Below are 21,316 nucleotides of genomic sequence, written 5' to 3' on the forward strand. Positions count from 1 at the left end.
TAGTAGCCCTGAGTTATAATTCCTCAAGTACTGTTTCATTCCATCACACTGGATGTAGAAGTTCTCTAGAAGACAAGATGTTCATCATTATTTGTCAGGTGCCCTTTACAGAAACTGAGAGTCTCTCATGACCTACAAGGATTTGTAAGAATGAAGGAAACTCCATTTTATCTTTTGCATAATGAAACTATTGTGGAATATGAAATGGGAGTAGAAAGTGACTAAGGAATTGGCATAAAATTTTTAGTTGATTCTCAGATTATTTAGAAGGAGTTGGGAAGACTGGAATGCAAACTCAAGAAATCTCCTCTATTTGTCAAATTAAAAGTAGTGAGCATTTGACCTGACAAATACTAGTCACACCTACCACTACTTACAAGAATTTCTATGCTTTGTTAATTGGCTTGCTCTGGTTTGAAGAGTTTTCATTATTTTATCACTAATGGGGGTGTTATCATTGTGGGGGAGTTTATGTTCTGAGCTTATTTTCCTTTTCTGCTGAGTTTGGAAAGGAGTCAGATAAAGTAGAATGAAATGTCCTATAAACAGTGGCAACAGAAGTCTTAAGTGTAACACCATGGCCAATAACTATTCAGCATTGTTTGTTGAGGCAATTTATGGAACACCAGCAAACCCATAGGAGAGGAAAAGCTTCAAAATCCCTGTAATTTAGTCTTTCCTCTCTGTATTTCTAGAGAATCCTAAACGTTGATTCCTCAGGTAAGCCAGGCTACAAAGTCTAGAAATATGCTCATGGTGCTCACTGTTAGGAAGAGTTCTGCATTCCAAAGCCTTCTGTAAGGGCCTGAGGCTCTAAATCTGCTTGGCGCTGCACCCTCAGATTGGCAGGAAGCAGCAGTACTTCCTTTGGAGTTTAAGAGTTTTCTACTGGTTCCACAATAATGAACTGCAGGGAGAGGGAAAAAAACCTGACTAGCCTGTAAAGACCTTCTGCCTACCTAAAGTAGCCAGGTTTTCACTGTTGAGGTACAAGGTTTTTAAGAAATACTGAGGCATCATACCAGTCCCATAAGAATCTCTTTATTTGTGTCCATTTTTATATAACACATTACAACTTCAGCAAAGCCATGGAGCAGATGTGTGTACCAAGATTTGCACATAAATGTTGTGAAGACACAAAGAAAATCACTGATCTGTGGGGCCAGCCCAGTGGAGTTACTTGCAGGAAAGGATAACTTGTTGCAGAAATTCAGTGATTTCTACTTGCATCAAGGCAAAAAACCAAGGGCAACTTCTGTTAAAACAGACTGTAGTTCTAATTCAAGTAGAAATCTGACAAAAGAGCACTGATTGTATGTGCTGGTAATATCAAGTTGGTAAAGAAAGAGGTTGATTTAAAGCCTTTCAGATTCTGAGATAGATGCAAGGGACTGTTTTAACACTTACCTAACATCCACCTAGAATGTTTTATCCCCATTAATAACAGTGGAAGAACTGTTGAGTAGTATAAGAAGTGAAGTAAATCCTGTCTCTACTACAGACGTCATTAGGCTTGTAAAGTCTAAAATTTACTGTAAGCTTTTAGATAAGTAAGTTATGTAGTGCTTTGCACTGAAACTAAACAGTCTATTAAGAATCCTCATTTATTTTTATCTAGTTACTTCTGATCTCAAGAAGTGAAACGAAATTACAGTAGCCACATGAGTCCTTTACATACAGCTGATAGAGTTTAAAACACAGAACAAAGGTTTAGTAAGGCTTACAAGAAAGTTCAGTGAGTTTACGACAGAAGAAGTTAAGACAAGAAATTGAACCAGTTAAATGGTGATACCCTTCAAACTTTTTACTTGCTTAAAACCTAGAGCTTTGCTGTAAACTTTATCCTCTTCAGCATATCCCCTTCCTAACAAAAAGTTGTCAAGGAACAATTAGCTTTTTGCATTTTTTTCTTCAAATGACAACTTGCATGCTGTCCTACAAAACATGAGGTACAGCAGGTCTCATATTTCCCTATCCAAGCTGCCAGCCCCAAGGGCTATGTTTTCCAGCACAAAGCATTTAAAATGCTTTCTCCTACAACACTTTTACATCCCCTCATATAAAACATAACCTCTCCAGGTTAAAACTGACCTGCTGAATTGCACTGTATGCTTTACTCTTTTGCAGTTCTTGCATCTGAAAATTTACAATGAATGTTTATACAAAAAGCTGGAAGTCTTCAAAACTTCGTTTTAAGATTAAGTCTTTGAAATTCAAGACTGTGGACTGGAAATAATTTTTTATCCTACCAAAACCTTAAACTTCTTTCTGCACGTTCTGTGAACTCAGAAGTACCATACCATTACTCTAGGCTTTAAAGAAGTGTCAGCATAGAGACAAAACCAGGGAAATTTCAGTAATTCGTGCCTAATTAATTAACTTTTTGTCAAAAATACTGCAGTGTGAAATAGTACAGGTGCAAATCTAAGAAAAAATATTTTAACATTGATTGTAAAAATCCCTTTATTCTCTTAGCAACTTTGGTTGCACTCTCACTGATTGGTCAGGAATATGTCAAATAACAACAGCATCTCCACTCAGGAAGTTTAAGTGCTCATAAAAAGTTCTTATTATAGTCAGAAGAGATTGTAGATCTTTATGAGCACAAAAAGCTCATGGGAGTTGTAGTCTGTCCCCATAATGATGTAGTTCTGAGGACTGACATCCAAGGTAGTTGAGATTTTGAAAGGAATTCAGGAAAAAGTGTTTGTAATGGTACCATTCCTTAGCTAAGAGTGGCTTGTGCTTTTGACTGTGATCTTAAAAAGCACTCTATTAACGATTTTGGCTAACAATGTGTTTTAGCAAGAATAGGGATGAAGTTGTACTTCAGTCACATTGTGTTATCTTATACGATGCATTAATTCGTAGCAAATTAATTTCTAGCAAATCACTTCAAGCCAGTATAAACTTGATCACCCCAAGGAAGTTATTCTTTCCTATATTTAGTATCTATCCATTTAAGAATACACACACTGTACCAAATACTGTGTTACAACAAAACATGCAACAATGAATAATCTCTATAATCAGGTGCCTAGAACACATAATTTCACAATTTACGAATTTGGTGTTGGGGAATACATCCATTATGCCATCTCTCAGAATAATTCCCTGTATATTAAAGAAGATCCATTTAGAATTTTCCCTATGAAATAGCTTTTTGCTACCAGATGCACCACAAAGTGTTAAGAGTAATTTCATAGACAGAGAAACAACTAAAGTGCAGAGCCTGAGGGATATATACTTTTTATTTATGTTACTGCAGAAAGAGATTACTGAAAGACTTCTGCATGAAGATGAATAAAATACTTTCATTAAGCTTCAGATGCTGCCCACTGCATGGCTTTTAAATAAAAATGCATACTCTCTATCAGTCACAGCAAAGTAGTAAGTAAACTTACAGCACATTCCTTTAATATATCAAAATGTTTCCAAGGCAATATAGTTGAACTTATACCACAGTCCCCAGTAACATCAAGCTGCACAAAGGAGGCAGTTGGGAAACTTATCCAGTTTAAGTGCTCTTCTTTTCTTCACCCAGCAAGTTCACTGTTGCTTTCTTGGCTACAGGAAAATAAAATCAAGTTTAGTCATAGGTCTACATGCAAAGTGGTTTATCAGATGTTCTCAAGCTGCATGAAAAAAAATTTCTTTTACTCTTGAGAGAAAGAACACAGAAGAAAATCATAGCTTTCTATACATGTAGATATAATGATAAAACTGATAATAAAAACATTAAAAAAAATAAGCGAGGAGCAGTACAATAAACATTAAAGACATATATATATGTAGCTATGGTATTGTTAAAACAGGGCTGCTCACATTGTTAAGGACATACAGGTTTGCAGCAAGAAATATACCATAATGATAAAAACTGGCTTGGAATAATGCTAATATTTGTGTACATGGTTTCTTTAAAAAAAATGTGTACATGTGTGTGCATGGTTTCTTTTAAAAAAAGCCTGTTGTTTTGTTTTGGTGGGGGGGTTTTGTTTGTTTGTTTTGTTGCTGTTTGGTTTATTGGATTTTTTTTCTTGGTGAAAATGTTTGTATAAAAAAATAGGGAAAAGAAAGACTAAGTGATGAAATGATGACAGGAAAATCCCACAGCAATATGGAAGGACATTAATTAAGATACATGCCTAACAATAAAGACTCAGGAAGAGTCATGCAGCAAAATTTGCAAGAACAGTTGAGCAAGGCAGACGTTTTAAGACAGGAAAACTGCTTAAGTTGTTAAGATGAAATGAGATTGCATTAATTGTTTGATGGAAAGGAGAATTTAGATGCTTTGAAATAGCATACAGATAAAATTCCTTTCAAGTGAAACTTAAAAAACCCTTTATTTTAGCTACTTAATACATTTCCTTCTCTTATTCATAAAATTATAATCAGATATTTTAGAATGCAAAGGTTCACTATAGAATGAAAGGAAATAAAAAACTTAAGCTATCTACTTAGGCTGTGATAACACATAAAGCTAAAACATAAGGAATTCCTTTAAGAGTGAGGAATCGTTTGACCTCCAGAGGAAAGAAAAATGCAAAAACATACAGATGGGAAAACTGCACTTTCCATGCTGCTGTGTATTGCTGTTAATTGTTTGCTGCACAATTGGGAGGCCCTCTATACTACCGGGTATTTGAGGGAGTATTTTAGGTGATATGAGGATAATCTAAAACAAAATTGTATTTATGGAAGGTATTTCTGCACCTGCCTCTAGAGAGAATCTTTTTAATGATGTGAATGGTGGGAAGACACATAAACCATTCAATTTCTGCCACTCATTCTAGCCTAACTGCAATTCTAGAAAGCAAGATCCACTGCAACCCCCATTTCCCAAATTTAAGTTCTCCATGGTAATTTACATCATCTTCTTGCAATTTATTTTTGTTTCGTCCAAGTGATGAATATTAAGTGCAATAATTAGAGCTCCCAAGTGAGATTCCCCCTACTTGCTGTGACCAGTGAAGGTCCTTTTGCTCACCCTCTTTAGTGATGGTGTCTGCAGTCTCTGCAGCCTTGTCTTTCAGGTCCTGCACAACACTGTCCAGCTGGGCCTCATGCTTCAGGAAGAAAGGACGGATTATCCGGTGGTAGAGAAACTCTGCCCCGTTGGAAGGGCTTGGAGCCATGCACCACAGCAGGAAGCCACACTGTGAGGACAAGAACATTAGCCTGAGTGGAAGTAATAATGAGTAGGAGACAAGGTGCCTTTCCTAAGTGCCACAGAATTGAGCACACTGAGAACAGTGAGTCACTCACTGTGTGGTTAGGGCTCTAGGAGGGTGCACACTAGGCCAGCTACACACATTGAATCTTTCTACTGGAATGACTTCATGGACAGTGTAAGGACAAAGGAGGAGGGCGGCAGCAGTAAATTTAATCTTGTGTCAGATCTATCAAGATTACACACACTTTTTTTTTCTCTTTAAGATTGAACTATAAAACCTGGTTACAAAAACATCAGTCTCTTTCAATATTTCTAAAACACATGGCACAGGCCTAACTGAACACCTCGGCCCCTAAATTACCTCAATTCTGCCAAAATAGAACCCTGTTCTCTCTGCCTCCCTACCTTGAAAACACAGTGGGGGAAAGAAGAGCGTTGTGTGTAGCCCAGATGCAAATTGACAAGGAAGAGAGAGAAACCCAAGCTACAGACAATGCACAAATAAGAGTAATGCTTCTGGATTATAGTTTAGGTAGAGTTTTAGAGCACCATCTTCTCTCTAGAAAAATCAAAGACCATAGTACGGGATCATGTTTCTGCATCTTACAAAAGATTGCACGTACAACAAATTCCTGTCTTTACTATTGAAGCACTTTTATTTGGCATCAGTTTCACTGCCATACACCACACAAAGACAGCTATGCAGTGCAAGATGGAACATTTAAGGGACAGAGAGTGTCATACAATAAATTTGCTCAATCTATGAAGATGTATATATATATAATTATTTTACAGGATAAGACTGCAACAAAACTGCAACTGCAATGGAGTACATTTTCTCAGCATTTGTACAGTTCTTTCTGTACACAAATAGTACAATATTATTCCATAGCAAAAGCCTCTCCATAAAATGAAGGCCTAACAGCTTTTCTCAGATTGCCCTTTCCTGAGATCCAAACCAAAACAACCTCAGCCTAAAAACATGCTTTGTTTTCATGTTAGACAGGATTCCATATTTGAGGATTTTCATACATTTCTGGGCAGAAAGGAAACAAAACACACAGTCTTCTTCAAGCAAGCCCTCCAAATATTTTGGAGCATGTCTCCTCTGTCCTTTCCCAACAAGGTATACTGAGACTGAATGTTCTGTAGGTTCCGCTCTTCATATCTGTAAAGTTTTTTGCTTTGTCTTCTTTGCCGTGCCAAACCAATTTACCATCCTTTTGGGTAAGCATTAAGCTTTCTTCTTTAAACCATTTGATCATGGTGTCAAAACAGAATGACTGAAAGGATTTTTTTCCCAAAAGAGAAAGAAAGGGTTTTTTAAGATAAAGTGTTCACCAGAGAGATTGACCCATCAGGAAAATTCCAGTGAATTAAAACAAATAACTCAACATGCAATAAAATCTGGCACCAGTAAGTAGCAACTGATGAATTATTAAGTATGGTCAGAGAAAATTAGGGCAAAAAGTACTTCTATCAATATGAATACTGATTTTCAAAAGCTTCAATTCTTTGGAACTTAATATAACAGAAATAATTTGTGGTGCTATCTTATGTTGTTATCTTTCATTAAAAGCTGAGAAGTACACTGACTTTATTTCATGTTCAAGAATATCTGATCAATTACTGAAAGATATTTCTCCCACAAAACTGTACAAGTTTTTGTACAATTGTACTTGCAAAGTCAACCTTAATCTCAGCTGTGTGTTCTTCTACACAAAAAAGTTTGGTCTCCTTTGTTTTGGAAAAATCCCTCAGGTGTGAGTCCGACAAAAAGAAATTGAAATTTCTCTTTCTCTGCCTAAGAACAACATTAGTAATTTTGATTTGACAGCTTTCCCAGTCTAGTTGATAAAATAGTAATTATAGATTTGTTCTCAAATACCCATTACTTTTGAATTGTACTGAAACAGATATTTATATGCATTTTCTATTAAACATGTATCAAAATTGAGATTCTTTCTTTTGACGCTTGGGAATGTTAAGACTGCTAACTTAGTTTACTTTACCCTTGTCCCTCATGAAACTGAACTAACATAGGCTATTGAAAATAAAAGGGGGTTTAAGAAGTTCCAGCAAGCTCAGAGTGATAAAATTGTTAACCAGAAAATAAAACCCTAAGCCCAAAACATATTCTTTGTAACCCTCCAGACCAGACAGAGGAGGGAATGGAATTCACCTGAGCTCACTAACCTGCGCACTTGGACCTGCTCCCAGCAGCTGTTTTTGCCCTGGCAGCAACAATTTTGTTCAGAAACAGCATTACAGTATTCCAAGGCACAACCATTAGTGAAGTAAGGGGTCTCTCTCACTCCCACTAGCAAGAATACTCATAGAATGATAAACTCTGCTACTTTTACTGGCTACTATACTCTTAATACCTGAATGCCATGGAAATCTCTAAATCTTGAACAGAAGCACTTAAATTATATACACAAGAAATTATGAGTTGCATGTATGTCTTGTGCTTCAGAGATTAAAAAAACCAAACAGATAAATAAGAACTGGGCATTACAAAAAACCAAAAAACCACAACCCATAAAATCCAAGAAGTGTCATCTGGAGAACAAAAGTATATACAAACATCATAACATATTTAAAGGAGTTCTTCAATGTACCTTTCTCTCACCTATAAAATCTAGTCTGCTGAAAACTTAATTGTCACAGAGTCCAAACTCTGGACTTTGGGGACTCTGGGAGCAGCAGCGTTCAGTGTCTCAGCCATGCACATGAAGGTGTTTTGAAATACTGAGCAACTAAATCTCAGTTTGAAGTGGAAGCTACAAGCTGTATCAAATAGGTGTGAATATGCAAATTTAGCACATTTTGAGAATGAAAGCACATTCAAAATTTTAATAAATGACATTATCTGGGCTTCTACTTCATGAAAGACATCGTAACTACCCTCCAAGTGGTTTTAGTTCATGGATGGAATGAAGTATGGAAGCTGCCTGAGTCCTCCTTCTACCCCTGTGGAATAACCGCTATCCTTCCACCCATTCAGCAATGCTTTCTGATTCTCAGCAAAAACCTGCCTGCCTTTGTACAACAAAAGCAAACCACTCCTACCAGTCACTTCTGAGAGCAAACACTTGGCTTACATGTGCCTTCTGCAGCTATTGTAGAACCCTGTGTATTGACATAATTCATTGTGCTTGCTTTTGAAGAACTGAGAAAAGTGCCTTTCCCTTGATTAAAATACTACATGTAACAGTGGCACTCCTGATACCATTTTATCAGAGGCATTTGTGGTCTTTATTTGCAAAGTCAGCCTGAATCTTAAGTCGTGTGCTCTTAAGAAAGGGTGCTGTGGTGGCATGAAGAAATCATTGCCACATCTTTTTCCACAAAGAATTTAGAAAAGAAGTTCTGAAAATACACTGTCTGAATTCAGAAGTGTGAGTATATACCACTGCAGATGATGGATTAAAGTCATAATTCTACAAAAGCAGAAAGTGTCCAAATAATTGCCATAGTTGAGGCATGTAAAAGACTGTAAAGGAACACGGCAGATGTGTAAACCAGCTGTCAAAGTCAATTTTTGTCTATAAAATATGGCATTTCCTGGAAACAGCTTTACCCCTAAAATTTTAAATGACCCCACCACAATAGCTGGCAAGCAAATTGTTTTAACAACTTTGGTGGGACTAAACCAGTCTAACAAAAAGAAGAGAAGGAAGAGAACACCCACTGAACCAGAAAACAGGTAACAGTTCTCTGAGATAAACAGCAGGCTCTGCAGCAAGCTAGAATGTCTTCTAACCAACAGCATATACAGTGATCAGCTATCTCCTAGAAGAATTTACCATGGTAAAGTTGACTGACACCTTAGATCACAAACAAAGCTCAGAACACATTAACCAAACCATTGCTGGTAGTCAAATCACACTAACAAATGCACATTAGCAACCACCTCCTCTGATACCTACCAGTTTCTTTCAGGAAACTGAGCTTAATTAAAAATTAAAGCCATAGAACAAATTATTCTTGTGTTCCAATTTCTTTCTTTGCTTCAATAGCACAGATGTTATTACCACCTTCAACAGCCTTAGTGATTTTACTCTCCACTTTCACTAATGCACTTAAAGCAAAAATAGAGCCACTCTGTGGGGCTTACTATGTCCGTCCTTTGTCCACATTTAGCTGAGCACCAAGAGAACTTTTTCTTTGGCTGGTTGGTTTTTTGTTTGGTTGGGGTTTTTTTAATGGGACAGTTACACTGTCTCTTTCTTTCCTAAAACACTGCAGACCTTTCCCTTCCCCCTGTTCCAACTTCCCCTCTTGTCTCACAAAACCATCAGCTGCAAACAGAACACTTGCACAGTACTAAATTACACATAACCTGCATCTTAAAGGGTGTGACCAGGGAATGATTCCAAATTAATCTGTTGTCACCTACCCATTCCTGGAGACATTAGATCAGTTATATTGAAAGGTCCAATTTTAGGAGAGGGGCCACATGAACTAACGTACCTTTAGCATGTAGTAGAAAGGGAACCAGGACAGAAAGATGTCAGAGAAGAATTCAGCTATGCTGAAAATGCCATACACAACCCAGTAAGTCAGCCACTGCGTGTCATCATCTTTGTTGGGACTTTCAATGGCCTTGATTCTGCAAGGAAAACAAATCAAGTGAGCAGAACAGTAGTATCAGTCCCATTTATAATGATGAAGATTTTATGACTCAGATTCGTTTTTATATGTGACTCTCCATAACTGACTTATGCCAAGAAATAACTGAACTCATACTGAATTATGAGTTATTACTCATAACTCATAACTGAATTATGCCAAGAAAACGAATTAGTATTTATCATACAGAAAGAATGTCAAGATCTTTGAACAGCAAAGCTTTTCCCTGCATATTACACTTAAAACTAAAAGATACTCAAACTATTTCTAGCTCTGGGATTACAAGAAGGAAAAAAACCCAAACAAAATCAGTGAGCATTCTGACCTTGTTCATGAAACATTTTGAGGGACAAGAAGCGGGGAGATATTCTCTGCCACAGTTCCAGTTCTGGAGGCATTGTAGTAATCCTCACCAGAAGGCTGCTGTACATCAGAGCATTACTGATCCACATAACAGATAACCTGAGAGAGCCCAGTCCTGGGAGGCACAGGATGCCAGTGATCACAACACCTGCCTGGCCTTGCCTACACCCATCAGTGACCATCCTCCCTCTCTGGTGGTCTGAAAGGAACGATGAACAGAGTTATTGTCTTGGATGAAAAATCCTACAATATCTTAAGTTATAAAAATGGGGTAACCTTGCCTCCAGACAAGGACCGTACACCTGGGCTACATGTGGATCAGAAATTCAGTGTTCCACAGCTTGTGGTTCCCAGCACCACCAGTAGTATGGGACTGTCTATGCTATTCTCTTTTTTACATAGTTAGCCCTATTAAATAGCATTTTAAATGCATTTGTACATACATGCACTAGATTCCTCTTTGAAAAGGTAAACTTATCCATAAGATTTTCTCTAAGTCCTAAAAAGTACCCGGTCAACATAAGCAGAGAGAATACAGATTCATATGCTGAGGAATATGTATCTGCATCACGCAATGTACTGCTCTATAAATTAATTCCTACAGGACTTGCAAAGCCTGATGTAGATTAAATTATTACAAACAGAATAAAATAACCTCTACTAAAGTATTGGGCTTTCTGCATAATGGGCTTTTGTTCTCCATCTGCAATGAGAACGCAGTTCAAGTTTATACAGTTCTAAGATGCACATGTGCTCTTTCAGTAAAAGTAGTGAAGTTGAGTTTCTGAAGCCACTAAATTCCAGATTAGCACTGTAAAAGGTTTTAAAAGAAAATACTTGCAAATCTAAGCCTGATCATTTCAAGCTTAGAGAGCCCTAGAAAGCAGTTGTCCTCTCCACTCATGCTGGAGCATTAAAATCTGTAGACTCACTTCAATGAATTTAGTTTGAATTCTTCTATCACTTTTTCCTTTAATATCAGCTATGTTGTTTCTGAAGGAGCATGTGTGAGACGTACCAAAAGTGCCAAGTTTTCTGTTAGTTCCCTTTAAAAAGCGGTTACGGAGGTTTACAAGGCAGAAATCAGAGTTGGCTGCAAGTCCATTTCCTGGTCTGTGAATTGAGAAACACTGTGGATTCTGTCACTTCCTAGCTGTGTAAGTCAGAAAGGAAGCAGAGGAAGTTGAAGGATAAAATTCCTGTGACATGCTGTATGTTTTAGCAACAGCACTGGCAAACCCACTACATGCAGAGGGAGCTAGCGCAGCTGCTGGATCGAATTACTTTGAAATGCAGTACAAGGATCTAATACTTAACCCATGCATTATTTCTGCTGGAGTGTGAGGCTGGCCAGCAGTATTCTGCAATGGAAAAAGCAGCAGCCCTTGCCATACCCCATCATAAAGGAATCTTAGAGGCACAGCACAACTGGAAGAACAGGTTTTCCACAGGTTTTGCAACAGCGGATCTAATTCCTGCTAATTCCTATCATCACAGACAGCCCTGGTCCAAGCAGTCTGCTGCTCAAACTCCACCTGATCCTACTCCTCCTTTAAAGCACATATTTTCCACACCCATACCTCTGGAGTATTCTAGTAAGACCAGGTGAGAGGGCTGTACAAACACAGCCCCTGGACACCACAGGAGTTAAGGAAGATGGCTATAGATCTATTTTCAGTATGTGAAACTGCACTTCTGGAGGGGAAAATGGAGATGTTAGAGTGGTGGATAAATGGAGCAGAGAAAGGAACCAATTGCGAAGTTTCTGTTAAGGAGAACTTGCTGTAGAGGCTTACCATGTGAATTCCTTTAGTCCCGTTGACAATTTCTCCACTAGAGGCATAGAGGGGAAGGCTTATATTACCAATAAACATCCTAACTTGGTATTTGTGAGAAAGTACTTTGCAGTGAAACTGCCAGCAGTCTTCCTGTTTTCCAGTCAGCATGTGAAGAAGTCATACACGGATTTAAGGGAGCATTGTTTAATTTTCTTTTTTAACGTTATTAAAGTGATCTTGGTAACCACAAAAAGTAGCTTTCATTAAAAAAAAACACCAAACAACAAAACAAAAAATGACCCTTACAATCTCCAATTCTGTGGCAAAAGGCAGATGGCATATTACTGTGTTAATGAGCCACAGTATTATCTTTCCTCTGGAACCAAACAGCCTTTGAGAGCTCCTAAATGCAGTACCATGGGTGTGCTCCCTTTGAACGTTCACCATCTGCTGCTGTAGTTCCTTTGGGGATAAACGAACAACATGCTGTTATTGTCAGACAGCCACAAGCAGCAGCACTACAAGTAGTCAAAGCCCCATCTGATTTAGCCAACTGATGTACACAGCATTAAATCCACACATAGCTGTTTTCTTACACACTGTAGGGAATATCTCTCCTCCTTCTGCAGTGGCCTGATCTTGGTGGGCAAGCCCTCTACCTTAGCCAGCAGGCAACAGCCACGTCAGCTCAAACTGCTCCTGCTGGCCATGACTCCAGTCCCAGTCAGGGAGAGAGGAGGGGGGAAAGCAGGTTACAACAGGGCCATCAGTGAATGAAAGTTTTAACTGAAGTCAAGGAAAGGCAAGTATTTTATAAATATCCTGCTTTGAAATGGAGAATATGTCCTCAGAGAAATCCTGAGAAATCCAGCAAAACATGTCCCTGTTAAACAAAAGGGCAAAAGTTACCTCCATGCCTTGCTACTTACACACTATTTCAATAGTAACTCACAGAAAATAGTGTTTGTCCAAGAACAAGCACAGTAAGTTATGTACAATATCTGAACAGAGATGGATTTTTTTATCCATTTATAACTACACTCTTTTCAACATGAGAATCACACTATAATTAAACTTAGTCTTCCAAGTTATTCTAGAGGCATTACCCAGGTGTAATGCCCTGTACAATTAAGCTTAGGAGAGACATCACAGACATTACTTTAAGCCAAGAACATTTCATTCGTCTCCATGTTAGGTCACCAATCAAGCAGGCTGATATTCAAAATGCAATCTCCATCAATAAGTGAAAAGTTACCGACCAAGAGGCACTGACACTACACCCTACTTTAGGATTGCCTTCTTGTAAATTATTTCTGTGTTGCAAGAGCAAATAAGTCAATCTCATTAACACATAAGATTTTCTATCATATGAAGGACCATCCAATAGCTTCAGATTTTAAGAAAAGATACTGTTTTGTCTAGTACTGATTAGACTAAATTCCACCTTAGTTATGCATAATAATTACATATTCCAAAGGATTTTTATACTGATTAAACACTAACTGTAGAGGACTTTAAATAGATCCTCAAGCAACTTCTTACAGTAGTTCTGCACCTTGGAGGTAAAAGCAATCACTAGGAACAGCTTCAGTAGCCTAGATAGTAAATATCACAGCTCAGTTATTTTAAAAACAGCTGCCTGACCAAGAGTGCAAATTATGTGCTGTGGGCCAGCACTGGGATGGGAAGCCAAGAGAAACATAATTTTCAGCCAGGTCTGTTCCCCAGTAGCTCTGCTAGCTGGTGGGGCCAAGAGGGAAGAGTGAAGGCTGTCACATTCTGTAATAGCCCAGGGTTCTCATCTGCTCTGTACTTACAGTGTGAGAGCACTGGCTCAGCTTTCACCCTGTGCATCCTAAAATCAGTCAAACTGAACCCTAGATCAAGTGTGGTTACTGACGCTGTTACTGATAGTAACAGACACTAGTCTAATTTTAGTAAGTTGCCAAGTGGAGTTCTTTCACTTACAGCATCTGACTCATTACGACAACAAAAAAATCAGCTTTTTTCCAAGAAGAGGCTGTTGCTCCTCAATTAGCTTGGGCATAATAAATCATTTGTTACAGTAAATTCACACATACAGTACTCACAAGCTAAGTTATGAATTTGGAGTGGGGGTTTTACTGAGCTGAGTCCAGATGTGAGAGGAAGAAATAAATAAATACCAAATTTTATTGCTGTGGTCTCCTGTGAAGTGATCATCCTTGTCTCTGCAATTTATAAGGTGTACCTGAAAATTCTTGTATAAATAAAGTTACAAGTTCAAGACAGGAGATCAGTCTCCCTTAAACCCAGTGCTCATGTTGTAGCTGGGAAACCCTGGACCGTTTTGTGCATCCTTTCTTCAGTTTTATTGTCAGTGATATACAAGTGAGTGGCCAGGCATATTTGTCATACCCGTAGCCATGCATAAGTTTGTGTTTTTTTTCATTTAACTTAAAAACCCATGAAATCACCTATACTTTCAGAGTTTATGCCTACTGATCTGCCCAAACTCTTTACAGCACATTGTAAAATTATCTACTTCTAGCTATTTATTGAGACGCCCACGCAGAATTAACACTCCACTGCACCAGATTTCATTATTTTGGTGCCTCCCTGTCATTCTTATGTCATATTCATCTGGGCAGGCTGCCTCGTTGACATCTCACATCATTTCAGTGAAACAAGTACCTTTGCCCTGGGATTTGCTTTATCATTTTGGCTTCTACATTTCTATCCATCACCTAAAAGCCTTCTGCTTTCCATCTTTCTTCCTCCTCACTGACTGCAACAGCAGAGTCATGCATTTGCAGATATAGAAAAAATCTTCCTGCCAACTGCATTTACACAACTGCTGTGATTAAAGTCTACCAGTTCCTTTCTCTCACAATTTTGTGTATCTAGCAGATGGGAACAAAAAACTCACAAAGGATAGCAAGGGAGGGTTTCACTGACCATGCACAGATAGATATTATTAGAAGACACCAAAAAGCTACATGAGAGTACTATAAATGAAAGTACTTGAAAGGAAATGGGGAGTGAGGCAGCAAGAGGAGCACATGCCATTTTGCCCACCTGGTGGAGTCCTATAGCCTACATGTTAACTCAGCACAAAGCTAGATTCCTGAAACAAAGAGGAAAAAAAAGCGGGCATACTCTTATGTCACTACTCTCTGCTCATTCTTGGCCCTCTCTCTCCTGTAACAAGTATTTGTAGGGCCAACCAATGAGTCCGTTCCCCAGTTCTGACTCAGATCAAAACCAGTTTCCCCGGAACAGAATCCCACACACGTTGGCTCTTCTGCTGGGATTAAGATGCCTTAATCTTAATCTTAGTGCCTCAGTTCAGACTAGATCCATCTGTAAAACAAACACCTTTATATTTTTAAACTATATGTAAGATGTGAAAGTAAAATTAAAATTTTCATACTATTCTCACAGATTTAGACTCCCTGCACCTAAACACTTCCTTTCTTTAGAAAGGAAAGTACATAATTTGTCGAAATGACTGCTAAAACAGCTTTTAATCATGGCACTCTAAAACCCAAAAAGTTAATATGCTTGGAAGAACTGATTTGGCAGGACATACAGCAAAAAAAATCAAAATACTCTTCTTAGTGTCTGAAGTCCCAGATTATTAGGCACAAGAGAAAACAGCATAAGTGCAGACAGATTTGAAAGTTTTCTATTTGTATTTGTACTGGGCCTTGTGAATCTGATTAGATATGCCAGCTCTCTCATATCATATTTATAAAGTTCAGAGCATTAGTTCTGAACTTTAGCACATCATGCATAATTTTTCATGAAGGAAGAAAGTAAGCATTCCTCTTAAAACTTGTTAAGAGAAAGGAAATTTGCTGCCCTAGTTCTGAAGAAATACACAAACAATTTTATCTTTTCTAAATAACTGTGACTAAAGAAAAGTAGTGTTTCTGTTTTAAAGGTAAAAAAAGAAGAAAAGGAGCTAGAAGACAGACTCAAGACAACATGACAATATTCAAACTTGAATTGTTTATACTTCTCTACAATCAGTCCAGACTGATTACTGCTAGTAAAATGCCATGAACAATATTTACATAGTAAAAACAGCTAAGGTGAAGTAACAGCATAAAATTGCCCAGAGAGAGAGACATTATTGTACTATACTGCTTTTCTCTCTTGAAGACACTAGTAATAAGTTCACACATTTTACTGCCCAAAGCTGCAATTTTTAAACCAAGCATGAGAGCACTTAAGAAATTTCCAACCCTTTGCATACATTTCTTAGTCATCAAAGGCTCCCTTCCTGCTTGCACTCTAATTTTTCTGAGGCAGTTAACCGCCACTAACTATGGGTGGAGCTACATTTGAACATGCTAGCTCTGGAAAGTTTACAGAAGCAGTGAAAATGCTGGCGAGGGTATTTACGCACTTGCCAAAACTCATTTATTTTTGCCTCTAGCCTGATTACTGCCTTATGTAGTTAAAGCTTGCTTTTTTAACTTCTTTAAAAAGTTGCATCTATTACCTGGGGCAAACTTTTCAGTGCTGGTCTACTGCAACCACAAAAGCCTGCAAATTAAGTATTAGATTTCAACTGAAAATTATTTACTCTCTTTCATCTCATAGCACTTAGAGACTTCTAAGGAATGAGAATAGAGATTGTCTGATTTATTGGGAAACAGCCAGAGAACTACTGTTTCATTTTGCCTATGTTAAGAGACTCAGGTGGGCCATTGCTCTGACATGTCACAGACTCGGATTTACAAGGAGATCTTATACTGCTGAAGAAGAAATTCCTCCACGTGTAAAACCACTACAGATTTACAAAGCTGAAGGTGAACAAGGAGGAATAAGAATGGAATCAGCTGTGCTTGCCTGAAGCTGTATCAGGCATTAAGCAGGGAGCTGCCCCCTCCCCTCCCACTGATCTGCACCATATTGATGAGGAAGTAGGCAGCAGTGCAGCTGTAGCTGCACCAGTTCACACCATCTGCTTGGTCTAGCTGTTACAGCCTCCAGCATCTCTCCACTGAAATTCACACCAGCTGCACTGCACACAGTCATAGTGAATACAGAGAATGACAGAGACCAAAGAAAGTAAACTGCAGATTTATACCAAGCCTGACAGGCAGATACCTGCACAAAACTACCTTGGTTTCATGTGTGAACAGACTTAACTCTGAGCTGAGGGTCTCTGGGTGTGCTATGACTCCAATAAATTTTCTTTCAGGAAAGCATAGAGGTGGACAGTAATTACCACAACTAAAGTAATGTAGAACTGAAATCCCAGGAGAACAGATTTGGAACATGCCTGTGGGTCACCCAGCAGGCAGCCTGTTTGCCACTTTAAACAACTTTACTTGTTCAAAACATCTGCTGTTTGTAACATCAAGTAAAGACTTAATGTCCTTTGCAGAGCACAGACATCTATCCCATTTCTTCATGAATGCCTTTTCTGCTGATGAAGAGCTTGACCCACTACTTTGTCCCTGGCAGGGTGGCTGGAACTATATGACCTTCAGGGTTCCTTTCACCCCAAACCATCCTTTTTTTTCACTTAAACAGTTCAGTCACTGACAATGGAGAAATGATACACTGACCTACTTCACAAAAGAAGAAAGTAAATTAACCAAGGAAAAGTAACCTGCTTTTCCTCTTTCAATGCCTTTCTGAGACATTTCAGGCTTGGTTTCATTGTTGAAACACCTGTGTAAACATCAAACTAACACCCTGCACAATACATTCCGTTTAAGCTCCTGACCTCTTCCAGAAGCCACAGCTTTTAGAGCCAAAGGTACTTGGGGGTGCTTGCAGCTGATGAAAACAGCTGAAAACTGTTTTCTGATCAATGCTAGGAAGCAAATCCACTACTGTCAGTTGATACAGCAGGCTCTTCAACTGCCTTTCCATGGGAGACAGACCAAATAGCAGAGAGGAATAAACAAACCACTCTGGGTAGTGTTCTTTATGCTTTGGGTGTCTATGCTTTATAAGCATTGGGGATGGCACTAGGCAGCACTGTGACTACAGTACGTGACCCACAGCAGCAAAAACAAAACCAGGCAGAGTGAAATGTGGATAAACTCTACATACCAGCTCTGGAATTGAAGGGAAGGGCTGGGCAGAGGACTGACCCCACCTGTGCTATAAACAGGCTGCCACTGAAAGACACTGGCATGCAGCACACCACACACATTTTAAATTAGATTTTTCACCTAGGTTTATAGTTTCCTACTATAAATGTTTTCCAGCATTAAAAAGGCAGCTAAAGGACAAGCATTACCTGAGGATGAACTGGGAAAAAACAAAACCAAAGAACCGCCCCCAAAACAAAACAAACCCCAAACAAAAAAACCCAACCAACCAACCAAAACAAAAAAAAACCAACCCCAACTCCCCCCCCCACAAACACACCAAAAAAGAAACAAACAAATAAAAAAACCCCAACAAACAAAAAACCAACCAACAAACAACACAAATAAAAACCCACATCAAACAAAAAATACCCCAAAACCAGAACTGGCATTATATTTGAGTTCTTTTTTGTTTAAATAAAACTTGTAGCCAAGGACATGGTTCACATTAAAAAAAAAAAAAAACAAAACAAAACAACAACAACAACAACAACAACAACAACAAAAAAAAAAAAAAAAAAAAAAAAACAAAACAAAACAAAAGACTAACAACAAAAACCTAAAAAAACTGAAACACCACAGTACTAACATCTGGGAGGTAACTTTTCACATTAAAATACACTTAAAACCACATTTCAACATGAAAAAGTGAGACACCCTAGAAAAAAAAAATTTAAAAGCCCCCAGATTTGAAAGAAAAACATTGGTAATGAAACCTCATTATTTATATTTGATTTGCTGCTGCCTTGCTTCTGTGGTTCCAAGAGTTTGTATTATCAATTTATTCCCTATCATTGCATAATGAAAAGTTTCAAATATAATCCCAAACTGGTTTCAAAACAAATTTAGAAATTTAAATAGGATTTTAGAAAGTAATTACAAAAATTTAGAAGTGACCCAAGTCAGACACAAAACGTTACATAAATGTAATTCCTACACAACCATTTAAATATTTTGAAGGGCTGCTGGCTGATATTTTCCCATTCAGATTTTAATGAAAGAATACTTTAAAATTAATCTTTTCACTAAAAATTATCATCTAGTTTCTGCAGAGTTCTTGGCCTATAATCTCCAAAATTAGCAAACACCAGGAACAGCATTTAGAAAATGTTGTCTGATCTTAAGCATCATAACCACAGGATGTTTCAAGAGTCTAAAAAGAAGTCAACCTCTCACATCCCTGAAAAATATAAAAGAACCGACTTTGTAGGATCCAATTACAGAAAACATATTTTTAAAAGCTGCTGACTGTATTTAGAGTTACATAAAAGGCAAGCACTGTGTTTCAACAATATAGCAGTCCTGCTGGGAAGGACTTTCATTTGATGGATGTATTAGGTTACACAGAAGATTTTATTTAGTATGTTTCTGCAGTCTTTAGGACCACACTCATCTGTGGTGCTGCCTAACAGGAAATGCATTGTGGTCTAAAGGACTATATAACACGTGAAAGGTAACAGTTACTTTGTTTTAAAGAATATCTAAGGAGTCCTTCCTCTGAAAAAGGAAGTCTTTAAAACTCTTTCACGCTCCAGAAGAGCTACAGCATTTTCCTTTCCTCCACCCCTCATCAGCGAGGCAGGTTTGGAGTAAACAGCACTCCTTTATGCACCTCTGTCTCCAGCCCATCACAGTACCTAGTACTCTGTACCAGGCATACGCTGACGATGCGCCAGCACTTTCCTGCCTTCCGGTCAAACCATCAGTTTGGTTTGACCGGGATCCTCAAAACGGGGATCCTCAAAACGGGGATCCTCCCTCCCGTTAACCAGCAGCCAGGCACGATTCAGCTTCCTGCTGGAGATGACAAAGCTGAGAACCCAACCTCATAGCACAACCGCTACAGGAACCGGTTATCCAGTGTGGAAACCACCCAGCGTCTCCCATCTGTAACGCCTGACGTAGCACTCGCCAGATGGGAGAAGCCTCGTTCTTCACCTGGTACCTGGCATCTGTACCTGCTCAAGGAAACGGGTGGGCGGCAAAAACACTTTAGGAGCACGGCCCCGGAATGCCACCCCAGACAGGCTCGGCACCGCCGCAAGGGATGCGATTTTGCAGCCACATCGGCGGGCGGCACCCGGAACCATCGTGTGGCGAGGGGGCAGGAGTCGCGACACTCACGAGACGTAGGCGGGGTAGGCGAAGCCGATGATGTTGCAGAGCAGAGACGCGCCGTATCCCACCACCAGGTACACGGCCACGACCCCCAGGATGCCTGAGAAGAGAGGAGAGAGCAGTCAGCGCCCGAGGGAGCGGGCGAGGAGGAGCGGGCAGGGCGCGGCCGCCCGCGGGGTGCCGGCGCGGTGGCGGCCGGGGCTCACCGATGGCAATGTAGGTCCGGCTGACGCCGGTCTTGCTCTCGATCCGCTCGAGCACGGCGCTCATGCAGTTCTTCTCGTGTAGAAAGCGGTCGAACCGCTGCCGCATCGCCGCGGTCATGGCGCCGGTGCCGCCCGCTCCGCTCTGCTCCGCTCTGCTCCGCAGCCCTGCGCTCCCGCGGTCGAGCGCAGGCGCCGCCCCGGCACCCAGCGCCCATCCCCGTGGCACCGCGCCCGGGGGCGGTGGCGAGCGGCGGGGAACCATCTTTCGCCGGCTGCAGGTCCGGACCGAGCCCGCCCCTGCGCGAAATGGAGGTCTGGGGGTGCGCCTCGCCGAGGCAGACCTGGTCCCTGATGGGTTTGGGGGTCCCCAGGCAGCAGGCGGGATGCAGCCGATGTCCCCCCGCGGCCTCCCGCCCTCCTTGTCCCGCCGACAGGGGTAGATTTTTAATTCTAGAGGGGGGCCAGGGACATAGATCCCTGCAAGGATGGTCCGCCTTATTCAAATAATCAAACAGCGAGTCCTCTGTGTCAAAGATGGCAGAGAGAAGGAGGCCACGCACGTAGCCGGCTCCAATTGCCTACAACTGCTAGAATATCCCCCCACCCCCAACATCAGCGCGTGGTACTGTCGATTTCAGACACGGTGAGCAAAAGTCAGAAACAGATTGTTGGCATTGATGTGATGTAGAAGAAAGGTTATGACAATCTGCGGATACCGAAAAGGCGTGTGTGACTACGGCAAGGGCAGCAGCGCTTTGCTGTAACTGTACCCTGGAATTTATGGTGTGCGCAATGTTCTTGCCAACTAAATATAATTTGTTGGCTATGATGTCCTGGAAACTTCCTCGACTGGGCTGACCCTTCCGAGCAACTCCTCTGCGTCTGACTCAGCATTATAACCAATACTGGGACTCTTTATGCCGTCTTCAAAACTGTATTGCT

At 39.9% G+C, this 21,316-nt stretch overlaps 2 protein-coding genes across 2 annotated transcripts in view; one reads left to right on the forward strand and one right to left on the reverse strand.

The window, feature by feature from the left end:
* The window catches only part of APC (APC regulator of WNT signaling pathway), a 174,710-nt gene that overhangs the window by 133,524 nt on the left and 19,870 nt on the right, over positions 1–21,316 (forward strand). The window lies entirely within an intron of this gene.
* On the reverse strand, positions 1,020–20,558 carry REEP5 (receptor accessory protein 5). Its single transcript, XM_066339602.1, has 5 exons — positions 20,375–20,558; positions 20,175–20,268; positions 9,653–9,791; positions 4,991–5,159; positions 1,020–3,567 (listed from the first exon to the last, which is right to left on the reverse strand). The coding sequence occupies exons 1-5, from the start codon at positions 20,490–20,492 to the stop codon at positions 3,518–3,520; spliced, it is 570 nt and encodes a 189-aa protein (XP_066195699.1). The 5' UTR covers positions 20,493–20,558; the 3' UTR covers positions 1,020–3,517.

This window comes from Sylvia atricapilla, chromosome Z (assembly GCF_009819655.1).
Source record: "Sylvia atricapilla isolate bSylAtr1 chromosome Z, bSylAtr1.pri, whole genome shotgun sequence".
Taxonomy (NCBI): Eukaryota; Metazoa; Chordata; class Aves; order Passeriformes; family Sylviidae; genus Sylvia; species Sylvia atricapilla.